The following is a 24,887-nucleotide window of genomic DNA, read 5'->3' on the forward strand; positions in this document are numbered from 1 at the left end:
GAATAGAATAATGAAATGGAATACAGAATATAGAGAGTAGAGTAGAGTAGAGTAGAGTAGAAGAGAAAAGAACAGAACAGAACAGAATAGAGGTACAAGAAGAGGAAGTAATTAGGAAATTCTGATTTGTGCTGAAATGGATAAATTGATGTGGGAATTAAACAACAAAGACGAATCAGAATATTATAAGATCTGGGATAAATTTTATTGATGGTTGGAACAAAAAAAGGAAAGTCTCAAACTAAGCAATGACCAAAATTTATAGAATGGAGATTAGAATTATGAATGAAATTGTAACAGTGAAAATGTATAAGACAAGAACAAAGCAACTTGGATGGAAATACGATATCCTTATATTTGTAAATACTGAATAGACCAATTGTAAATAAGCATGGTGGCTATAATATTTAACTTTATATTCTAGTATGTATGGCAAAGATACTGACAGGACGGTTACACTGTGTCCAATGTTTTAATGTGTTTAATAAAAAAAACTTTTTTTTAAAGTTAGAATAGAATAGAGCAGAGCAGAGGAGAGGAGAGTAGAACAGAACAGAACAAAATAGAGGTATAGATGAGAGACTCAAATACTCATCATTTAAGACTTCCGGTCCACACTGATGAAGCTTCTTAGATGAGAAGCAAAATGCCATTTTCTTTTACTTCCTTCAGGAAAAAACAACAACAGTCCAGTTGCCTTTTTTTAAAAAAAGCACCTTTGGAGGAAATTTACAATTTTTTCCCCCTTATGGATGCATTAGCTCAGCTCCAGAGTTGCCATCATCCAACACGCAGCCTCTTGAATAATGCATTAGTTGACTTGAATGTTTCAAAATAAAAAGGAAATATTCCCGAAGAAACTGCATCGACAGGCAGAGCAGAATAAGAAAACTCTCTGAATCGTGGCAAGCAGGATGCATGGATTCTTGCTGTGGTCAAATGCCAGCAGCGGCCTTGATGCGCTGAGCTCTTTTGTGCTCTTTCATCTGCGTTCCCAAAGAATGAAACTGACCGGTAGATTTGCTGTTTTCCCCGCCTTCCTATTCCAACATCCTGAGTGTTTTGGCTTCAGTGTTACAGAGCAACCCCAGAGCAAGGAGACGTGAGGAGTATTAACTGACGGAAACGCTACTCACTGGATCGCCTTCCTCTGCTCGGCCCCGTCCAGTCCTAAGCTTTCAGCCGGAGGGATCCTGCTGCTCTAAAGTCATGGGGATGGCTGCCAAGGACAGCAATTCCACTCGTCCCAGAGGTAACAATTGAGAAATGAAGGCTGGGGGTTAAGGAGAAAGAGCAAACTGAATGTTATATGATTTGGGAAGTATTTTACCAATGGTTGGAGGGGAGGAGGGGGAAAGGAGTTTGGAAATGAAGAAAGCTAAAAAGATAAGTAGATAATACACTTAGATAGAGATGTAATGAGGATGAAAACTTTAGTATGTGTATGATGAGAATAAGGATGTTGATATGATATTATTACTAGAAGATATTAAGAAGAATTGAGAGCTCCATAACATTTAAATGCTCAATATATTATAATACTAAACTTAGGGAAATAATGTTAATATGAATGTGAAAGATGTGGCAAAAGAAGAATGAAGTTGCACAGAGATGATTGTACCCAGAAGGCACACTGTTTATGGAAAGATGGAATGTTTATTTTTGTAACTAAAAAATAATAAAACTCTTTTAAAAAAAAGAAATGAAGGCTGGGGGATTTTTATTTTTAGGGGCAGCAGCATGGGATATGTAACCCTTTCTACCAAACAATAGCCCAATACACAAGCCACTCACTTAGTCGTCGAGCTCTCTCTTCCTTTCACGCTTTCCGCAGCTGTCGCAGCCAAAGGGTCATTTTATTCCTACAGGGGGACGAACGCAGGAACTCAATTCCCAAACTTGGTGGCTTGCAGCCAGGTCAAACCTGGAATCTGGTTTATATTGGAGCAGAAAGTCCAGCCTGCTTTAATTTGGCGACGTTCCACAAACCCCCCTCCATCTCTCGCTTTTAAAAATGTTGGTTTAGGGACAACTCAGCCTGAGCAAAGTGTGTAATCCAAGGTGTATTGACACCAAGTTTTAACAGAATAGCAGAGTTGGAAGGGACCTTGTAGGTCATCGAGTCCAACTCTCCACCCAAGCAGGAAACCTACCCCACTTCTGACAGATGGCATTCCAGTCTCTTCTTGAAAGCTTCCAGGGATGAAGCTCCCACAACCTCTTCATGATTCAATGCTGGTAGGGCTTCTCCCCTGATATTCCTCAGCAGAGTTTCCCAATTTAGCGACGCTAACACAAGCCAATCATGTGGCCTGGTGGCCAACAGACCACGGTCCGTTAGTGGGCTGTGGCCCATAGGTTGGGTACCCCTGTTCTACAGCACAGGGTCCTCCATGCTCCTGTCTATCATTTCATTCTGTTTGGGGACCAACTTGGCTGACTGGTTTTGGGAGGCTGCATTTCCGTTGCCTTTTTGCCAAATAGCTCCAATTCTACAATCGCTTTCTTCTCCCTCAAAGCTCCCTAAAATCCCCAACCTCCTCTGTGTAGCAAGGAGCCCCTCCCAGAGAGATCTTTCAAGCCTGGGGAAGCCAGAGCCCACGTTCCACCAGCTGACAAAGTTATGCATTCGTTTCCCGTTTCCTTTCTGCATCCTTAGATGAAGCATTTCCACTGCCTGGAATTTTACTTCCTTTCATTGTTCTCGCCTTAGTGGGAGAATGGCCAGAATTGGAAAAAGCAGAGAAGCTGGCAAGAGGGGCTGCCTTGAAGTGGGCATCGGGGGTGTTTTACCAACCCGACAAACTGGATAGCCTTCCGCAGTACCGGGTTCGGGAGATGCAGCGTAACAGGTTCATCGAATCCCGCATCAAGGTAGGTAAGCGTGGCAGGGTAATTTCATCAAATCTTGAGGTCTTTGATGCTCTCTGAGCTTGCTTGTTTTCTTGGAGACGATTCATTACCCAACTAGGTAACCTCATCAGTGCTACAACCGGCAGTAATGCCGGGAGCAACCCACCCCTGGCAGGGAGTCCTCGTATAGTGACCGTGCTTGGGGCCAGCAATTCGGTTGCTAAATAAAGTGGTTGCTAAATGAAATCACAATTGGTTTTATTGGTGATCTTACGTTAGCTTCCCCTTGCTTTAGAGACCTGTGAAGGTCACAAATGTGAGGATTAATCATAAGACAATTTTAAATTCCCCATTGGAACAGCAAAGAGTTGATCAACGAGGCAATTGCTACATAAGAACGATCTGTACTGAGTTTTATTTTCTTTCAGGCTAAGAATAGCTTATTCCGTCAGTCTTTCCAGTTACAATTAGCTTATATTCCAACTAATATTTATTGCTTTTTGGGGGGAACAAACCTGTCCCAGTTTGTTTCTGGTTTGTTTGAATCCTTTTTGAAGTTACCCATAATTTTATATTAAGCTGAGAATTTCTCTAATGTAGAATCTTTCCAAAACTTTCTAATACTGGCAGGAACTGGGTGCTCACACAACAGTCCCCCAAAACTCCTTATCCATTTAATTTTATTCTTGGGATCGAATCGTCAAACATATTTATTTATTTACCTATAGTGAGCTTACATATACTGTACCTTTCTCTTTAAAAAAAAAAAACTGGCAGTTTATAAACATGGACTCTAAAATTAAACCATCCAGAGTCACATAATATGATGGGTGTTACACAAAATTGAGAAATAAATAAATAGGGAGAGGCAAAAGGGGGAAAAGGAGGAGGCGAAATGTAAGCCTGTCTTTTACTTTGCCCATAAACTGTACAGGTAGTCCTCGACGTACGACCACAACTGAGCCCACAACTGTTGGTAAGCGAGACAGTTGTTAAATGAATGTAATCCCATTTTACAATCTTTCTTGTCAGAGTTGTTAAGTGAATCACTTGCAGTTGCGAACACAGGGACTCTGGCTTTCCCATTGATTTTACTTGTCAGAAGGTCATATAAGGGGATCACGCGACCCCAGGACACCGCAACTGTCATAAGTGTGAACCTGTTGCCCAGTGTCCGAATTTTGATCATGTGACGATGGGGATACTGCAACGGTGGTGTGAAAAATGCCCATGTCACTGTTTTTCAGTGCCATTGTAACTTTGAACTGTCCCTAAATGAACTGTTGTAAGTCGAGGACTACCTGTGAGGACTTACTTCTGGCTTTGCCTCCAGTCCACCGCTCAGTCCTATCTGGAAGGAATGAACACGGGCCTGGAGGAACTGCATTCTGCCCTCACTGACGTCCAACAGGTGGAAGAAGCACTGGGGACCATTCAGAAGGATCTCACGTCATGCATCGATTCTTTTCCGAGATTGCAGGAGCTACGAGAACTGGCCACGGAACATGAGCAGCTGGAGGCAGTTGTCCAGATGTTGCCCCAGCTATTCTCAGGTGACTAGGGCATCTTGCTGTGCCATTCCGAAACCCATTGCAACATTTTATGCCAGGCAACCACGGATGGGGAAAGCCTTAACGCAGAAGCATAACACTCTGGATCTCTTCCTAGCCCCCACAAAAACCTTAGATTTAATTCCTTACACATTCACTCTGGATCTCTTCCTAGCCCCCACAAAAACCTTAGATTTAATTCCTTTCACATTCCTCTGGATCTCTTCCTAGCCCCCACGAAAACCTTAGATTTAATTCCTTTCACATTCACTCTGGATCTCTTCCTAGCCCCCATGAAAACCTTAATTTAATTCCTTTCACATTCACTCTGGATCTCTTCCTAGCCCCCACGAAAATCTTAGATTTAATTCCTTTCACATTCATTCTGGATCTCTTCCTAGCCCCCACGAAAACCTTAGATTCAATTCCTTTCACATATAGAATACCAGAAGGGGTATTCAGCCAGTTCGGACCAGTATCTGAACAGGTAGTGGGAATTGCGGGTGGGCCTGCGCACCTGTCCACCTTCCCCAGCTCTATGCCATCCTATTTAGGCACATTTTCGAGCCGCGCGCATGTGTGCAACTTGCACACATGATCACAGCGCAAGTGCAGAAGACCAAGTGCATGCATGGACACGCTTGCTCACATTTGTGAACTGGTAGGGAAAGTAAGTGAATACCACCCCTGATATAGTTCCTGTATTATGTATACATTTGTCTCAGAAAGGGGAAAATGTTAAGAATATGGGAAATAGTCTTACTAACTGAATGTTGTTATTACTTCGGTTTCAATTAAATGTCAGTAACATGACATTTGTAAGGGACACGGTGGTGCAGTGGCTAAGACGCTGAGCTTGTCGATCAGAAAGGTCAGCAGTTTGGCGGTTTGAATCCCTAGCGCCGTGTAACGGAGTGAGCTCCCGTTACTTGTCCCAGCTACTACAAACCTAGCTGTTCGAAAGCATGTAAAAATTCAAGTAGAAAAAATAGGATCCACCTTTGGTGGGAAGGTAACAGCGTTCCATGCGCCTTTAGCATTTACTTATGTCGGCCACATGACCACGGAGACATCTTCGGATAGCACTGGCTCTTTGGCTTTGAAATGGAGATGAGCACCCCTAACTAACATGCGTGTTAGTTGTTCCCGAACTAACACGCATGTGCGAGGAGAACCTTTACCTTTAACATAATATTTTATTCTTCTTTTAGCCCCAACGGTTTTCTCTTGATTCAAAGACCAAATTTCAGCCTCCAAAATTTTGCATGTGCATATTTTAAATGCTTTCCCCAAACCAGGAATGGAAATTTATATACTCAAATCATTTTTATAACGGCACGGTTTCTGTTTTTCCCTTCTTTGTTCTTTATTATTTTCATTGCTGTCTTGATCAGTGCAAATTTAAGTACAATTTTGAAAGTACCAGAATGAATTCCCCCACTGGAGCCCAATGTTTATCTGCTGTTTTTATATCAAGTTGTCAAAAAAGGTGGAAATCTAACATGAAATTAAAGGGCCAATTTAATTACATGCTGATTTAAAAAATAATAATTTACAAAAAAGAAATTTTAATTGCCTGCCATGAAGAAAATAGAAAATTTTGTAGGAAACGTCAGTTAAAAAGTTGGGATGGAAGGAGGGGACGTAAAACCAATAATCGGTGGCCAAGCTAATGGAACGGCTAATTACTGTGCAATTTTCTCTTTACTAGATGATGATTTATTGTTCATCCCATTTTTCTTCTAAGGCAGGGATGTCCAACCTTGGCAACTTTAAGACCTGTGAATTTCATCTCCCAGAATTCCCCAACCAGCTGCTGGTTGGGGAATTCTGGGAGATGAAATTCACAGGTCCTAAAGTTGCCAAGGTTGGACATCCCTCTTCTAAGGGATTGAGGAAAGTAATATATATACTCTGTTCAGTAGACCAACCACTGTTCAATATTGCTTTGATTTCCTTTCCTTTTAGAGGTTTCAATTTGGAAAGCTTAAGCTCAATCCCTGCCTCTCCTTTACTCTTCTCCAGTGGTGGGATTCAAAACATTTTACTACCAGTTCTGTGGGCGTGGCTTTGTGGGCGTGTCAAGGGAAGGATGCTGCAAAATCACCATTCCCTCCCCACCCCAGTAACCTGTTTCCCAGCTCCGTTCTCCTGTTCAGGGTAACAAAAGATGATCAGCTGGGAGGCAGCGGGAGCTGGGCCAGCCTATTAGCCGGTTCTCCGGACGACTCAAAATGTCCGCTCCCGGTTCTCCAGAACCTGTAAGAAGTGGCTGAATACCACCTCTGCTCTTCTCCCTGCAGTACCTCAACTCATTTCAGAAGGCTTCGGTCTCTTAGAAAGCCAGAACCTCTTGAAAGCTCATCTTGGGCTCATGGACTTGGAAAATTTACGAGATAGCATCCTGTCCCAGGTGCATAACTGCAACCTGCTCAGTCTCTCGAATCGGACCAGCATTGAGTCTTACTTCAGAGGTCTCCTGGAGCTGAATGATTCCTTGGCCCAGCATCTGTGGCGTACAGTTGCCCGAGCCACAAAACTGGTGTTGGAGGAACCATCTCTTTTGGTGTCAGCTGTACGGATCATTGAGAGAGAAGAAAATATAGATGCCGTCGTTCTGCTGAGCTCCCAACCTCATGGCTTCCTCCCACCGGGACGCCCAAAACGCTGGAGAAGGAAATTCTTCCGAGTCATTCAAGACACTGTGGTAGCTTCCTCTTTCCAGGCTGAGCCAAAGGAGACTCAAGGCCAGGGGCTTAGTAGCCACTTGGTATCCCTGCAGAGTAGCATCCTGGCTGAATTACGCATCGTGAAAGATTGGATGGTCCAGTGCTGCCCTCCTCATTACAGCATCCTCGCGGCCTTCGCCACCATGTTTCACCAAGGCCTAACCCATCACCTGCATCATATTCTTACCAGGGACCTAGACAAACAAGAGATCTTTGCTCTCCTCCACTGGGCAATCCATGTCTACCCAAGGTGGGTGCCGTTGCTAGTGGTGCTGAAGGCTGTGAGGCAAAGGCATTTCCAAAACGTTTCAGGAAGAAGATCTAGAAGTGAAATTGATAGCAATAGTACTTATATACTACTTCACGGTGCTTTACAGCCCTCTACAAGTGGTTTACAGAGTCAGCCTATTGCCCCCAACAATCTGGGCCCTCATTTTACCCACCTCAGAAGGATGGAAGCTGAGTCAACCTTGAGACCTGTGAGAATCGAACTCCTGGTTGTGGGCAGAATCCACCTGCAATGTTGCATTCTAACCCCTGGGCCAGGAAGGAAAGAAGGGAGGGAGGGTACTAGCAATAGCACTTAGAATTATATACCACTTCATAGTGCTTTTACAGCCCTCTCTAAGCGGTTTACAGATTCAGCGTATTGCCCCCAACAATCTGGGTCCTCATTTTACCCCCCTCAGAAGGATGGAAGGCTGAGTCAACCTTGAGCCTGGTAAGATTCGAACTGCCAAATTGCAGGCAGTTGGCAATCAGCAGAAGTAGGCTGCAGTGCTGTTCTCTAACCACTGCACCACCAAGGCTCATTGATGATTGTAGCATCCACATATACGAATGGTGGAAGGGCAGGAAGTTGCTTCTTGTGCTGTGAACCACAGTTGGGGTTTAACAGAGCATGGGTGAAGTATCAGTGAATCCCCACGTGAATCATAGATGGGAAATATGGTCTTTTCGAGGCTGAAGGGCGACTGCAAGCATCCTTCCCCATTGGCCCTGTGGATCTCGAGAGTTAACATGTGGGTCTCGAGAGTCAACATTCAGCAACATCTGGAGCAGTGGTGGGATTCAAATTTTTTTTACTACTGGTTCTGTGGGTGTGGGTTGGTGTGCATGGCTTGGTGGGTGTGGTAGGGGAAGGAAACTGCAAAATCCCCATTCCCTCCCAATCAGCTGGGACGCGGGAGGCAGAGAATAGATGGGGGCGGGGCCAGCCAGAGGTGGTATTTGCCAGTTCTACAAACTACTCAAAATTTCTGCTACCGGTTCTCCAGAACTGATCAGGACCCGCTGAATACCATTTCTGATATATACACATTAGGTCTCATTAGAAGGAATCCAACATGGGTGCATATTAGAATTTTACTTATGGTTTACTATAACCAATGTAGCCCTGGAATGTTGAAGGAGACTGCTAAGAGCCTTCTTCTGCCTTTTGGTCCTGACTCCCCCCCCCTTTTTTTTTTTAAACAGTTCTGAAATGATGGCTCACCCAGATCTGCTTCCTGAAGTGGACATCTCAACCATGAGTCCTCTGCTTCCAGCAGACACAATAAGCTCTCTGGAAGAGTCTTATCTGGAGAAAGTGCAGGTGAGTTAGAAGACCAGGGTCAGGATTTGGAAAATCCAATCATCTGTGGGCACAGAAGGAGGTCTGGATGTCTTTAGGAGTGATTGAACTTGAGTCTGTGGGTTACATTGAAAAGGTCACTCAAGGTTTCAGGCAAATTCTTTTCTCCTACCAAAGGGGCTGGGGATTACGTGATCCCATTTTGTTTCCTTCCTGTAGGCTAGCATTGCAGAATGGATGCAGAAGGCTCTAGAAATGGAGTTTGAGGAATGGCTTTGTGGAAAAGAACCTGAATCCGACTATCAAGGCTTCTTCCAGACTACTCTGCCTACCATCGTCATGAAGGTTAGGAGGAACTGGGGAGGCAAGGAGAGAAGACTTAGCTAACTGAACAAAGAAGACATTTTTAATCGTAGAAGCCAAATCAGGAGTTTGATTCCCCCATCTGTTCTTCTTTTCTCTCTTTCCCATACCACAGATGCTTGATGAAAACGTGAGAGTGGTATCACTCATTTCTGGTATTTTCCAGCAGAAAGTCCTTGAAATGGCTTTGGGAGAGTTGGAGGCCTTTTTGGGCAGGTCAGTTTCATCTTGTATGCCAATTAATTTTTTTAAAAAAACCAGAATGGCGCTGCCCTCTATAACCTCAACACCTCAGTAGGAGAAGGATCTTTGGATCCAACCAGTAGGCACATCTGAGCTGAATCAAGTTGAAAGTTTCTTGGTTTGTAATTGGATCCATCTTGGTCCACCATTACGTCAGCTTATTGGTGGTTGTACATCAGTGTGGGGAAAAGGGGCTGGCTTGCAAGCTGGAAGTATGACGACTGCATGGATCATTTCACTCCCCCTATAACCTCACCACGCGGTGGCTCAGTGGCTAAGATGCTGAGCTTGTTGATCAGAAGGTCGGAAGTTCAGCGGTTCAAATCCTTAGCGTCGCGTAACGTAGTAAGCTCCCGTTATTTGTCCCAGCTTCCGCCAACCTAGCAGCTAACAGATTAACAGAGTTGGAAGGGACCTTGCAGGTCATCTAGTCCAACCCCCTGCCCGAGCAGGAGACTCTACATCTGCCTCGATCCTAGGATCGAACTCACAACCTTCTGATTGTGAGGTGAGAGCTCCACCTCTAGGCCACAGCAGCAGCACATTAAAAAATGCAAGTAGAAAAATAGGGACCACCTTTGGTGGGAAGGTAACAATGTTCCATGCGCCTTCAGCATTTAGTCATGCTGGCCACATGACCACGGAGATGACTTTGGATGGCGTTGGCTCTTCAGCTTTTTAACGGAGATGAGCACTGCCCCCTAGAGTCAGGAACGACTAGCACGCACCAAAGGCTTCTGGGTGAGCATAGCCCTCATGATAAATATATCTTTCCTTCCTGCAGGCTGTATGAGAAACTGGTGGAATTTTGCAAAGCACATCAGCAAGAGCCCATGGCATCTAAGTACTACACAGAGAGATTGCTCTCCACTGTCAACAACTGCTTGGCTCTCAGGTATTCACGAAGGCTGTTTCTGGTACTCAATACTTCTCTCTCTCTCTCTCTCTCTCTCTCTCTCTCTCTCTCTCTCTCTGTTTCTCTTTTATCTCTCATCTCTCTCACACTTTCTTTCTCTTTCTCTTTTTTTCTGTTTCTTTCTATCTCATCTCTCTCTCTGTTTCTCTCTCCTCTCTCTTTCTCTCTCTTTCTTTCTCTCTCTTTCTCATCTCTCATCTCCCTTTCTCTCTCTCTTTCTGTCTCTCTTTTCTCATCTCTCTCTCGCTTTCTTTCTTTCTCTTTCTCTCTTTTTCTGTTTCTCTCTCTCTCATCTTTCTCTTTCTCTCTCTTGCTCCTTTCTCCTCTCTCTCTCTCTCTCTCTCTCTCTCTTTCTATCTCTCTTTTATCTCTCATCTCTCTCACACTTTCTTTCTTTCTCTTTCTCTTTTTTTCTGTTTCTCTCTATCTCTCATCTCTCTCCACTTTGTTTCTCCCTCTCTCTTATCACTCTCTTTCTCTCTCTCCCTCCCTCCCCCTCCTCCCCCTCCAGGCCTGTTATCTTCATCTTCTTAGCCATCAGCCAGAAGGCTCTTTCTTAATTATTTCTCTTCTCTTTACTGGCAGCTCCTCCATTTCAGCCTTGTGTGCGAATGGGTTGCCCCCTGAAGCGCCTGCCAGGATGCTACCATCTTTACACGCAGCTTTAGAGAAGACTCAGAAGAAGGCATGCCAACTTCTATTGGAGGAGATGCTGGGTGACTTGAAGGTACTCCTCATTCAGGATCAGGCACACAGAGCGGTGGCTTTGGTTCTGGCTTAGGGTGCTTGGAGAAACTAACTAACACTGGTCATTCGATATGCCATGATCAAGCAATCCATGGCTTCACTTGCAACCTGAACCAGGTTACTGATTGCTACACATCTGGCACAACAGAGCAGATTCCAGCTGCCTCGCACAAATATACCCCACCGCTCCAGAAGCGAAAGCTGCACCCTTATAAGGGTGAAGCAAACCAATGGTCAAAAGCTGTATTTCACTGGATGTCAGGCATGAAATCCTCTTACATTTGATACTGAATCGGAACCGGGAGCGCGCACATGTGGACGCTCGCTTCATGCATGCGCAGTGCTTCTGCACATATGCAGAACCTTCTGCGCATGCACAGAGCATCCATGATGACGTCTGGGTGTGTAGGCAGACTCCCCCCACCGCCACTACCGTTCGCCCGAATCGGGGCGAACTGGCAGAATTCCACCTCTGCTGTATGTTGATATAAACAGTTCATCTGGTCACTCCCAGGCATGTTATAAGGTAAAGTTTTCCCCTGCCCAGTCCTGTTTGACTCTAGTGGGAAATGCTCATCTCCATTTCTTAGCGGAGAGAGCCAGCGTTGTCTGAAGAGAGTTGTTACTTTCCCACCGAAATGGTACCTATTTATCTTCTCACATTTGCATGCTTTTGAACGGCTAGGTGGGCAGGAGCTGGGGCAAGTAAGGGGAGCTCACCCTGCCACCGAGCCCTCGGGGTCTCGAACCCCTGGCTGCCAGCTTTCTAGCTGATAAGCTCAGCATCTTTAACCTCTGAGCCCCATTATAATATAGATCAAAGCAAACCAATTGGGTTTTTTAGGCCTCTAGATCTGTCTGTACTGATTGCTCTTTTCGAGTCTACTTGTGTAGCCTTGCATCGCATATTGATACCCTGTTTCCCTGAAAATAAGACCTCCCTGGATAATAAGCCCAATCGGGCTTTGAGCACATGCGCTGAAATAAGCCCTCCCCGAAAATATTGCAACACAGCAGCAGCCATGAGGTGGCCACGCTCGCCCTCTCCTGCACCTCAAAAATAATAAGACCTCCCCGAAAATAAAGCCAAGTGCATATTTTGGGGGGTCAAAAGAAGATTAGACCCTGTCTTATTTTCGGGGAAACACAGTAGCATTAATTTCAAATACAGGTAGTCCTCAATTTACAGCTGTTCATTTAGTGATTGTTCAAAATTACAATGGCAGTGGAAAAAAGTGACTTATGACCATTTTCACACTTACGTCCTTTGTGGCAGCCCCATGCTCGTGTGAGCAAAATTCCAATACTTGGCAACGGGTTCACACTTACAACCGCTGCGGTGTCCCAAGGTTACGTGATCCCCTTTTGCAACCTTTTGATCAGCAAAATCAAGGGGGAAGTCAGAGTCACTTAAGAACCGGGTTACTAACTTTTCAACCACAGTGATTCGCTTAGCAACGGTGGAAAGAAAGGTCGTAAAAGGGAACAAAACTCAGTTAGCAAATGCCTCCCTCAACAACAGACACATTGGGCTCAGTTGGGGGTCATAAGTCGAGGGCTAGCTGTAGATTAACTTTTATTTAAAAGCTACCAGCATTTTCTCTCTTTTTTTGCTACTTGGAATGCTGTTCTGAGCTCCTCTAATTAAGAGGAGAGAAGACTTGTTTTCTCTTGTGGTTTGTTCCAGCCACTCTTGGCCCAGTTGCCCTCCCGCCAGTGGCTGCTGGATGACTGTCAGCTGACGAACAACATCTGCGAGGTGATTGACAAACATGCGGAAGGTTTCGGCAGAACTCACAAACCTGTCAGCATGGTAAGATCCCGGCCATCGCTGGGAACATCAGTGGTGGGGGATGAAGATCTATGCACTACTGAAATCCCAGGGTGAGCATTATCCTGAGATCATCACAAGCCTGATGCCAGATCAGTCTGTTAGCAAAACAAGAGGCAAATAGCAATAGCACTTATATACCCCTTCGTAGTGCTTTTACAGCCCTCTCTAAGCGGTTTACAGAGGCAGCCTCTTGCCCCCAACAATCTGGGTCCTCATTTGACCCACCTCGGAAGGATGGAAGGCTGAGTCAACCTTCAGCCTGGGGAGATGCGAACTGCCAATTTGCAGGCAGCCGGCAGGCAGCAGCCGTAGCCTGCAGTACTGCACTCTAACCACTGCGCCACCGCGGCTCTGAATGAAGGAGAGTCTAGACATTACGTGCAAATGAGAGAAAGGGGAACAAAGATATCATGGAATGCTGCCTTTAATCCTTCCAAATTAAAGTGGAAAGCCTTTTTCTATACAAAATTGAATTCCTGCAAAGATAATCTGTAAAATACCATATGACAGAGGGAATAAGAACCAGCAGTGAGGAACAGAGGGGGGAAAAAGCTGGAAATCGCCTTTTTTCCATCATTCTTTCCAGTGGTGGGTTGTCAATTTTGTTTCTACCGATTTAGGCGCCCTCCAGTGTATGCGCGTGTGCAGAAGCGTCTGGGCAGGTGGGCAGAGCCTCCCACTTCCGCTACTACCAGTTCGCCCGTTCTGGGCCGAACTGGCAGCAATCCAGCTCTGATTCTTTCCTTCCTACTTTGAGATAATCTTTTTTTTTCCCCGTATGCCCTTTATTTTTCACATCCCCTTCTCTCTCTCACCCAAGCTCTACAGAAAAGAGACATCGTTGATGACGCGCAGAGGGATACCTAAAATTCAGTCAAAGGTTACCCCTGATCTTAGCATTGTAGGTGCCCATGTTGTCCTATCTAGAAATGCCAAGAGTGAAGACAGAATCTTTTCCCCCCCACACACAAATCATGACCCTAAAGCAGTGTTTCCTAAATTTCAGCTCAGAACAATCCAGGTTAGTTAGTGAGGGCACCAGGGATGGTCTATTGGGGATTCATAGGAAGAACCTCTAGCTAAGATTCTATGCAGTCCAGAGAATCCACAAATCATACTCCTGGCTGGCCCCGCCCACTCCTCCCCTCCCTTCCCAGGAGACCCCACACAGCCTGCTTTGGATGCAGGTAAGTGCAGGACATGCGTGCAGGCTCGGGAAGGGTGAAAAACAGACCTACCAGAAGTTCTGGGCCCGTTCCCAGATCTCCAGGGGGCCTCCAGAGCATGGGGAGGCCGTTTTCGCCCTCCCAGAGGCTCAAGGAAAAGCTCCGGAGCGCGGGCAGGGCAAAAACGCCCCCCACCCTGGTGCAGGAGGCCAACTAGGCCACACCCAAGATGTCCACATCCACCCAACAATTGGGCAGAGAACACGTTGCTAAAATTTTTGAAGCCCACCCCTGGGGGGCACATATTCGCCAATTGGATGTCCAGAAACATTGCACCTCTTTTTTTCCCCTTTCTCCTCTAACGCCCAACTCAGTACCTGCTGTCTGAAGCTGAACACCTGGTCATGAGCCAATATGTGAAGTCCCTCTTGCAGAAACGGATGACGTGTCGATCAGCCGAGGAGAGGACCAAAATGTCCACAAGGATGCTGCAGGATACCTCTCAGCTGAAGGAACTCTTCTGTGCCCTGGTGAGAAAGAGAGGGGGGGCGGGGAACAACTCTACAGACTGGGTAGAAATGCTGCAAAAAAAGGGGGGGATTGGAATCTCTGGGGAAAGACAGACTTATTTGGCCCAAACAAAGGTAAGGGAGAACGACTACTCCAACCTGTGTGGGCAACCTAAGCAGAAATGTATTCTTGGTTCAGTTCTGCATGGTTTAATTATGCCCTTTTAAAAATAGACTAAAACTCAACACTGCAATCGCAGAGCCACAAAACAGAAGTGGTATAGGGGGAGAATTGCAAAATAAAATAAAATAAAAATAGATTTGTCGCCACTGCAATCAAGGAAGACTGGCAGCAGTTGGCATAGACCAAAATAAACTACAATGAAATATCCATGGCATAAAAACAGGCAACTGGAAGTAATTGGGTCACATTTGTGATTCCAAATGTGTCTGAACATTTGTGTATTTGATGAGCCAATAAATATAAATAGGTATGTGCAATTTTATTTCTGGTTGACTGTCCCAAAACTGCTTTTTCAACTGGTTTTCCTTTGAAGACGTTTTGCTTCTCCTCCAAGAAGCTTCTTCAGCTTCTTCTTTAGTTTCTTCTTCAGCTTCTTCTCAAGAGCTGAAGAAGCTTCTTGGATGAGAAGCAAAACGTCTTCAAAGAAAATCCAAAGAAGTCCAGTTGCCTTTTGAAAAAAGCACCTTTGGGACAACCATGACCTGGATGATTGAGAATCTTCATAGACATTCTAGTTGACGGTTTCTAGAGCATGGAAAGTTGGTTGTCGTTTCTTTTGGTCTACGCCAACTGTTGCCAGTCTTGCTTGATTGCATTTTTGCAATTCTCCCCTACGTCCCTTTCAAACTTCTGTTTTGCGGGTATGAGATTTCAGCATTGAGTTTTGCTCTATTTTGAAAGTAAGTGAAGGTATGGGCTCTGAGCTACCTGGTCTTCTTTTCATGCCAGGGGTTGGAGGAGGACAAACTGTCCCTCAAAGTCATTGCAGATCTGCAGCAGATCATCAGTGTCAAGGACCCTTCTATGCTTGGCCTGGAAGTGTTGGGATTCATGTCAAAGTATCCTGATATCAGGTAGGACACCAAGTGGTGCAAAAAAAAGAACCATTTCCCATCATCTGATTGCAACATCCTCTGCATTTGGGGACTGAACGAGAAACTCAGAAACTGCTATAGCGTTCTTTTGACACCAGATACTCAGGACTGGTATACTAGGACAATAGAGATAATTAGGCATCAGTAATGTGACTAAGACGCAGAGCTTGTCAATCAGAAAGGTCGGCAGTTCAGTGGTTCGAATCCCTAATGCCGCGTAATGGAGTGAGCTCCCGTTACTTGTCCCAGCTTTTGCCAACCTAGCAGTTCGAAAGCACGTAAAAATGCAAGTAGAAAAATAGGAACCACCTTTGGTGGGAAGGTAACAGCGTTCCATGCGCCTTCGGCGTTTAGTCATGCTGGCCACATGACCACAGAGACGTCTTTGGACAGCGCTGGCTCTTTGGCTTTGAAACGGAGATGAGCGCCGCCCCCTTTCTGCACTCTTTATAGAGTCTCCACATCTTTTCTACATCGTGGTGACCAAAATTGAATGCTGTATTCCAAGTGTGGCCTTACCAAGGCATTATAAAGTGGTATTAACACTTCACATGATCTTGATTCTATCCCTCTGTTTATGCAGCCTAGAACTGTGTTGGCTTTTTTGGCAGCTGCTGTACACAACTGGCTCATATTTAAATGGTTGTCCACTAGGACTCCAAGATCCCTTTCACAGTTACTACTGTTGAGCAAGGTACCACATATACTGTCCCTGCGCATTTCGTTTTTCTTGCCTAAATGTAGAAAGCCTCCATGATGAAGCTCCCACAACTTCTGAAGGCAACTTCTTTTCCATTGGTGAATTGTTCTCAGTGTGGCACATACAAGCTTCCATTATAATGTTGGTTTTGAAGTCTTTTCTCGTGTCTGGGTGTAAAAACATGTAGCACGCTTATCCTTCTGGGACCTGTTTTTCATCTTGTTTCTCCAGCGAGGATCACATTTCCATGTTCTTCTACTTGCGGGGCGACATTTCCAAAGAAATCTGCAATCACGTGCTGGGAATCATGGTGCAGAATCCTCAAGTCCTCCCGGAGAATTACCAACCCGTTTTCAGCAATATCTTGGTTCCTGCTCCAGAGCTGCCCCTCTGCCTTGGCAAGTCCAAGTGTGCCTGAGAGCTTCTAACTGTAGCTGTTCCTCCTCCTGCTGCCGACTGTCTCAACGGCCTGTCTGAGTTCACCGACCTGCCCAGAGTTCAGTTGGCAACCTTGGCACGGTGGGTGTCAAAATTGTGTTCATTGAGGGCCGCAGTACTGCAAGCTACTTCTGCTGCCTCCCGGCTGCCTGTAGTTTGGCAGTTCGAATCTCACCAGGCTCAAGGTTGACTCAGCCTTCCATCCTTCTGAGGTGGGTAAAATTAGGACCCAGATTGTTTGGGGCAAGAGGCTGACTCTGTAAACCTCCTAGAGAGGGCTATAAAGCACTGTAAAGTGGTATATACCCTGTTTTTCCCCCAAATAAGACCCAACCGGAAAATAAACACTAGCATGATTTTTCAGGATGCTCATAATATAAGGCCTACCGCAAAAATAAGCGCCAGTTAAAGTCATCAGCCAGACGGATGCAATTAGTACCGTATTTCCCCCAAAATAAGACCTAACCAGAAAATAAGCCCTAATGCGTCTTTTGGAGCAAAAAATAACATAAGACCCGGTCTTATTTTTGGAGAAACACGGTAGTTCTCAACTTAAGATCTCAATTGAGCCCCATACTGCTGTTGCTAAGCGAGACATACGTTCAGTGCATTTTGCCATATTTTACGACCGTCCTCGCCACCGTTGTTCAGTGAATTGCTTCAATTGTTAAGTGAATCTAACTAGGTGGCTAAGTGAATCTTGGCTTCCCCATTGACTTTGCTTGTCAGAAGGTCGCAAAAGGGGATCAACGTGACCCCAGGGCCCGGCAAACGTCGTAAAGATGAATCAAATGCCAAACATCTGGATTTTGATCACAAGACCATGGCGTCCAACGGTCGTGAGTGTGAAAAAAGGTCGTAAGTCACTGTTTTCCAGTGCCGTTCTAATGGTCATTAAATGAACTTAAGCTTAAGAGAAAGAAGGACTAGGGGAGACATGATAGCATTGTTCCAATATCTCAGGGGTTGCCACAAAGAAGAGGGAGTCAAACTATTCTCCAAAGCACCTGAGGGTAGAACAGAAGCAATGGGTGGAAACTAATCAAGGAGAGAAGCAACTTAGAACTGAGGAGAACTTTCCTGACAGTTAGAACAATTAATCAATGGAACAGCTTGCCTCCAGAAATTGTGAATGCTCCAACACTGGAAGTCTTTAAGAAGATGTTGGATAGCTATCTGTCTGAAACGGTATAGAGTTTCCTGCCTAGGCAGGGGGTTGGACTAGAAGACCTCCAAGGTCCCTTCCAACTCTACTATCGTATTGTATTGTATTGTATTGAACTGTTGTAACCCGAGGGCTATTTTTCTTCCTCAAAGTGGGCAGGGCTTCAATTTTGATGGCTTTTTTTCCCCCTTTCTCTTCTGATCCTGTTCCTTTCTGAGCACTTGACTCCAAGTGCTATTGCTAGTGCTATATATTGTAGAGCAGTGGGCCGTTTAATCAACCAGGGGTTTAAAGGTTGAGAACCAGAACAATCTTATTTTATGCTAGGAAACCAGATACTGAATATATTCATGGATAAGCCAAAAATTCTAGATCCCAAAACACACCCAAAACGAGCTTATCTGCCAGTAGAGACAATACTAGTCCCCCCCCCCCAAAAAAAACCAAAGGTTTCTGCCTGTCGAGGGAAGGTCACAGTCCAAGCACGAATATTTGGAAGTCTTGTCACCCAGCTGCAATCCCCAAGGTTCTTCCCTCGGGATCTGCAACGGGAGGACAAATCGGACTGGTTAGAGAAATCACAGATGTGAGATTGTGGAAAGTTTCTCCCTGCAGCAAAGAAAAGGAAAACAGGAATAGAAATAAGCACAGAGGCTGAGAATTAGAAGCAGTGTTTAAAAACAAACATTGGTAAGTTCAAATCTTGGGGCCTGATGTAATTGAGTAGGGAAAAGATCCTATAGCTGGCATTTTGGATTGAGATTTCCACCTCTCGTATTGCTACATTCCTGGAAAATGTTTCACTGGCAAGAAAGCATCTAGTCCAGATCTTACTAAAAGATTAGCATGCAAACCACCATCACCCCTCCAGGCCTTAAGGGAAATGGACAATCCAAATCTCTTTTTGAGAGGTGACTATCTCTCCCTGTTCTTTGCACTGCAGTGTTGAAATTCTGCGCCTTTACTGGGCAGAGTTGAACATAAATAGCATTTCTGGCATCCGTGAGAAAACACCTGCCAGAGTTCAGGAAGCTAGTCTCGTAACTGCCGTTAGCCTACGCTGATTCTCAGATCTAGGACGTCTAAAGACTCTTGTGAAAGAAAGAAAGAGAAAGAAAGAATCTCGTGAAAGGAAGTCTTCTGCAATTGTTAGTAATGCAAAGTTAGGAAACGTTTCTTCAGCCTCCTTCTAATACTTTTGCCCTGACTATATTAAACCTTTGAGATAGGCTTCGCTTTGTATCTATGACATGCAGAGTAAAAGAGTTTCTCTGAGTCATACTGTACCAGCAACATGTCATTCTTGTTTCCAAACACCTACTGTCACAAACTGAGTCAGTTTTCAGACTGGGGAGGGGAGAAGAAGTCCTTGGGGGTTCCCAACCAGGGGTACGATTCAGCCGGTTCGGACAGGCTCGCACAAACCAGTAGTTGCAGACATCAGTTGGCCCCGCCCGCCCACCCCTGCGCTAGTGTGTCCTATATTTCCTTTGTTTGAAGCCCAGCTGATGGGCGCAGCAGAGCGATTGCCACGCCTCAGCTGCTTTACTCGATGGGGCTGCAGTAGAAGTTAAGTTTTAGAGCTGTTTTAAAACGAACTGTGAGCAGGCAGAGAGCGTGCCCGGCGAAGCGATCTGGTTGTTACACTGGTTGAATCCCACCACTGTTCCATCATCACCTTGAATATTATGAATGGGGGAGAGGGGAAAGCGTTACTGTGTTCACAGAACATCTTTGCCTCTTTTGACTGACCTGAACGGTATCTTTCCTTATGAACTAAGGTTTTCTACGCACTGAGTTAGGATGTACTTGAAACTCTACCTTCACAAGAGGCTAGGCACATGAAGTCAAGGATATATGATTTAAACTGAGATGATAATACAGGTACACGAACATTCTGAAAGACATAAGAGCAGCCTTAATGTGTCAACCCTGAAGCTGACCCGACCGGAGCCATCTTGGAGCTTCAGTGTTGGCACACTGCAGCTGAGGGATAAGGAGTGGGGGATTAGAGATAGCTGGGGTTTTGTAGCCAAAACAAAATACTTTCTCTTGGGAACCAAGGACATTCTCATACATGGGCCGAGGAAGGAGGAGTGATGTCACCAGACAGCGTCTTGATTGGACCATGTGACCGATTGTTTGGGGTTATGGGAAAACTTTCTCTTTTAATTAAGTGAAAACCATGGGAAGCTTCAGAGTCGGTTTTCACCAGATTTGTGTCACTATGATAACTCCAATAAAGCTATTCTTTGAGGAACTCGTCTGCCTCAGAGTTTTGCTTGCTATGGGAACCCTGTCATAATGGATCAGAGCAAAGGCTAATCTAGACTACTTCTGTGTTCTTTAATGGCCAAATAGATGCCTAAGAGAAAACAACCAAGGGATATAATGTCCTACTGCTCAACAGAAGAGTATTAATGTGATTTTTGCACATATATTTTTCAGACATATAGTAACTGAATTGTTTTTCATTCTGTTTTCAGTCGCAGTAGCCAATTGGATTTTCTGGGACAAAGTCATATTTGCAATATACCATATAGTGTGGGAAATAACTCTGGACACTTATTGTCAGCTGCAGCCCCACTGTTACTCAGTAGCTGCTTTTTATGTCCATTCTTTCTAATTGTTCAAGGTGATGTGGAATTGTGTAGAATAAACAATAAAGGTAAAGATAAAGGTTCCCCTCGCACGTATGTGCTAGTTGTTCCCGACTCTAGAGGGTGGTGCTCATCTCCGTTTCAAAGCCAAAGAACCAGCGCTGCCCAAAGACATCTCCATTGTCATGTGGCCGGCATGACTAAATCCCGAAGGCGCATGGAACGCTGTTTCCTTCCCACCAAAGATGGTTCCTATTTTTCTACTTGCATTTTTCACATGCTTTTGAACTGCTAGATTGGCAGAAACTGGGACAAGTAACAGGAGCTCACTCCATTATGTGTCACTAGGGCTTCGAACCGCCAAACTGCTGACCTTTCTGATCAACAAGCTCAGCGTCTTAGCCACTGAGCCACCATGTCCCTTCAGAATAAATAAACAATACAGAATAAACAATACACCCCTCATAAATAAATTACTGAGCATCAATTGTCTTCAGAAGCAGGAAGAAAGCAACCAACAGTTGGAACTGGGTTCGAAATGTTTTAATTAACTATTTTAAAGACTTAGTGAACTGGGATTTGTTTCCAGAGACTATTAATATCGAGAAAACTAGGAGTCGGTCCTCTCTATTAACCCCCACTGTTCCCCAAAACACCAAGAAGAAAAAGAGATTCTTGCTGTGCAATATTTGAAATCACAACAGGAAGTGATGCATTGCCAAAGTAAAGTAGGAAATTTGACCACAAAACATACATTTTCAGGAAGTGTCTTATCAGATCCTTATCAAATTCTTTTCTGGTGGTAATATTCCCACTGAAGGGAAATTTAACAAAGGCATGGAGGTGCTTCACCTCACTTTGATCTGTCCAACATTAAAATATGGTTTTGGATAGCCACGCATGAGTCACTGAAGAAATTCATACATTGCACTAAAATATAATCTGGTTTGGGACTGGTATAGCAACCGTGTTGACTTAATAAATTTCATGATTCAGCTAATTGTGGCAAACCCTGGAAAAAATAACCCATGATTTAGCAGGAAGGGAAAAGCCACGTGTTTCTCCTTCAACTTTTCATTGGTACATCCTTGAAGTAAGATTAGAAGGTTTTACTTCAGTGTTTCCATTTAAAAATTCTGCCTTTCCCCTAAAATAAGACCTCCCCAGATAATAAGCCCAGCACATGTGCTAAAATAAGCCCTCCCCCAAGAATAAGCCCTCCCAAAAATATTGCAATACAGCAGCAGCCATGAGTGACCACGTTTGCTGCTTCCTGTACCTCAAACATAATAAGACCTCTCCGAAAATAAGGCCAAGTGCTTATTTTAGGGGTCAAAAGAAAATAAGACCCTGTCATATTTTGGGGAAAACATGGTACCTTTTCTTATGGATGTCAGAATTTAATTCAAGCTTAATTAAGCAGATAAGTCAGGATCATGAATTAAAGTTTAATGCTTGTGTGTCTTTTTAAATTCCAATAAGGTCTAACTATAGTTAATTTGGACCTGGATACAATAAGCAATAAGAAGCAAACATTACTAATTCCTTCTGTACGATTGGTCTGAGGGGAGGAGTAGAGCAATATAACTACTTGGGAAAAACAAATGAAACAGTAATAATTAAACAAGTCACACAGGAGAAAATCCCCAAATTGCCATCATGGAATTGTCAATATTTCCAACTAAAATAATTCTCTGAAGACTTTTGTTCTCACCTCAGTTTCTCTATATCCTCTAAAATCTTTTATCTAAAATCTTCCCCTATGGTTCTTTCTAGATGCAACACTTATATTTCCACTCAGAAAATAAAGGGTTTTGCTATCGGTTCTTCTCAAGCTACAGAGTCTGCAGGGAAGCGGTATTGTCCTTCGTTAATTTTTCCTCGGTGTCGTTGCGCAGTTTTTCAAACAGTTTTGCAAAATTTGTCTCACGCAGCCCTCCGCGGAAACTCCGTGCTGCGAAGGCGTAGAGAATAGGGTTGATGCAGCTGCTGGAAAAAGCCACCGCACCGTGAACGTTGGTTAAAATTTTCATGGATTTGAGTAAGTTCTGGCTGACCTCGGGCTTGGCATGCTTCAACAACAACGCCGAAACGGTGATGAGGTTTAAGACGTGAAAAGGAAGCCAGCAAACAAAGAAAGCTCCAACGACTGCAGCAATCAGCTTCCCGGTTTTCATTTCCTTGTGGTTTTTCAGAGTCCGAATCTTCCTCACCACGTAAGTGTAGCAGACTGCCAACACAGCAAAAGGGATCACGAAGCCAAACAGGGTCTCCACAAGGTTAACCGCAATCTGCTGGTTGTCAGAGTCGTAAAAGTCATCCGTGCACTTCCCTCTGGGCATCTCTTTGGATGAGAATATCAAGCAAGGGCAGGAGAGAGCTCCCGCTAGCAACCAAATGGCTAGCATGATCGCATGCACCTCCCTCGGCTTCCGCCATCTTTGGGAAGCGAAGGGCAGGACCACCGCAGCCAAGCGGTGGAGGCTCATTAAGGTGATGGAGAAAATGCTGGTGTAGACGGTCAAATACACAAGGTACGTGAGGAACCGGCACATGAAGTCCCCAAAAACCCAGCCTTTGGCAAAATAGTACGTCCAGAAAGGCACCGTCAATATGACCAGGAAGTCGGCCACCGCTAAGTTCAGGATGAGGGCAATGGTGAATGAGCGCTGGGGGAATTTGGAAAGGACGGTCCAGATCACGAGACCATTGCCAGGGATCCCAATCAGGAAGCACATCGTCAGGAACACGGTTGGAATCACTTTGGCCTCCAGGCCTTCGGTAGTCTGGTTGGTTGGTGTCCCTGTGGCATGAAGGGACATCCTGGGTCCATATAATCTTGTCTAAAGGCAAAACAGCCTCAGGACAAATGCACAGAATCCCCACGGTGTCAATGAGATTCCCCAAGAAGAAGATGATCTCTTTGGCACTGGCCAGTCTCTTTTAAAAAGAGTGTCGTGGTTTTTTTTTTTACTCAGACTGGGACATCCTGATTGGTTCTGCAACAGAGAAACAGAGAAGCTTTCTCCAGTCCACTTCCTTTCAGAGGATTCTTGCCTATGGCCCAATTCCTACCATGTTGAGTAAGAGTTTTGTTTTGATGTCTGCAGTGGCATTGCCAGGAAAGCAGGTCTACAGAATGGAGCTATATCACAGGCAACAACGCACGGTGTTCCCAGAAAGGGGCCCCCAGTTAGTGACTCCAGACTTCCTGGAGAAAGGGTGATAAGATGTTAAGGAGACCCCCTGGGAAAGGCTCTAGAAATGGTTGGGTGAAAAGACGACAGCGGTGATTAGCCTAAGTCTGAAACTCTACAAATGGTAGGATAGGATAGGATAGAAATAGAATATAGAATATAGAATATAGAATATAGAATATAGAATATAGAATATAGAATATAGAATATAGAATATAGAATATAGAATATAGAATATAGAATATAGAATATAGAATATAGAATATAGAATATAGAATATAGAGAATAGAATAATAGAATTCTGTATTGGCCAAGCGTAATTTGACACACAAGGAATGTGTCTTTGGTGCATATGCTCTCAGTGTACATAAAATAAAAGATGCATTCATCACAAATCATAAGGTAAAACACTTAATGATAGGCATAGGGTACAAATAAGCAATCAAATCATACTAGGAAACAATCAATGTAAATCGTAAGGATACAAGCAATAAAGTTACAGTCATGCAGTCACTAGTGGGAGATGAGTGATAGGAGCCTGTTTCCCCCAAAATAAGACCTCCCCGGATAATGAGGCCAATCAGGCTTTTGAGCACATGGGCTAAAATTAGCCCTCCCCCGAAAATATTGCAACACAGCATCAGCCATGAGGTGACCACACTCGCTGCCTCCTGCACCTCCAAAATAATAAGACCTCCCCAAAAATAAGACCAAGCACTTATTTCGGGGGTCAAAAAGAAAATAAAACCCTGTCTTATTTTTGGGAAAACGTTGTAATAGTAATGCAGCCTTAGTGAATGGTTTTGACAGTGGTGAGGGAATTATTTGTTTAGCAGAGTGATGCTAAACTGGGGGGGAAACTGTCCTTGTGTCTAGTTGTCTTGGTGTGCAGTGCTCTATAGCATCATTTTTGGGTAGGAGTTGCAACAATTTAAGTCCAGGATGTGAGGGGTCTGTAAATATTTTCTCGGCCCTCTTTTTGACTCGCGCAGTATACAGGTCCTCAATGGAAGGCAAGTTGGCAGCCATTGTTTTTTTCTAGCCAACACGGAGCTTTCAGCTTGAAAGAAAAAAGCCGTTATGGGACACAGGTGTTGCTTGCAAACTTTGTGGCACTGTTGGTGAAACGTCCTTGACGAGGCACCTGCACCACGCCACCAAGGCTAAATTTAGTCTGCTCCTGCT

The 24,887-nt window shown here is 44.5% G+C and overlaps 2 protein-coding genes across 4 annotated transcripts; one reads left to right on the plus strand and one right to left on the minus strand.

Moving 5' to 3' along the window:
- Positions 1 to 1,098: 1,098 nt before the first annotated feature.
- EXOC3L1 (exocyst complex component 3 like 1) lies at positions 1,099 to 16,828 on the plus strand. Of its 3 annotated transcripts, none has more exons than XM_081963569.1 (13): positions 1,099 to 1,252; positions 2,660 to 2,874; positions 4,187 to 4,406; positions 6,707 to 7,382; positions 8,609 to 8,726; positions 8,925 to 9,050; positions 9,184 to 9,284; positions 10,096 to 10,206; positions 10,813 to 10,954; positions 12,662 to 12,787; positions 14,349 to 14,504; positions 15,457 to 15,581; positions 16,534 to 16,828. In XM_081963569.1, the coding sequence occupies exons 1-13, from the start codon at positions 1,210 to 1,212 to the stop codon at positions 16,718 to 16,720; spliced, it is 2,346 nt and encodes a 781-aa protein (XP_081819695.1). In that variant the 5' UTR covers positions 1,099 to 1,209; the 3' UTR covers positions 16,721 to 16,828. The 3 variants fall into 3 exon arrangements, with proteins under 3 accessions (XP_081819695.1, XP_081819696.1, XP_081819697.1); XM_081963570.1 differs by having other exon boundaries at positions 2,714 to 2,874; XM_081963571.1 differs by lacking the exon at positions 1,099 to 1,252 and adding an exon at positions 2,183 to 2,238 and having other exon boundaries at positions 2,714 to 2,874.
- A 5,001-nt stretch (positions 16,829 to 21,829) lies between these two features.
- On the minus strand, positions 21,830 to 23,761 carry LOC309397556 (leukotriene B4 receptor 1-like). Its single transcript, XM_081963671.1, has one exon. It carries the CDS (start codon positions 23,325 to 23,327, stop codon positions 22,341 to 22,343), a length of 987 nt encoding a protein of 328 aa, XP_081819797.1. The 5' UTR covers positions 23,328 to 23,761; the 3' UTR covers positions 21,830 to 22,340.
- Positions 23,762 to 24,887: the final 1,126 nt, after the last annotated feature.

Source organism: Natrix helvetica (assembly GCF_964273705.1).
Source record: "Natrix helvetica genome assembly, chromosome: 10".
Taxonomy (NCBI): Eukaryota; Metazoa; Chordata; class Lepidosauria; order Squamata; family Natricidae; genus Natrix; species Natrix helvetica.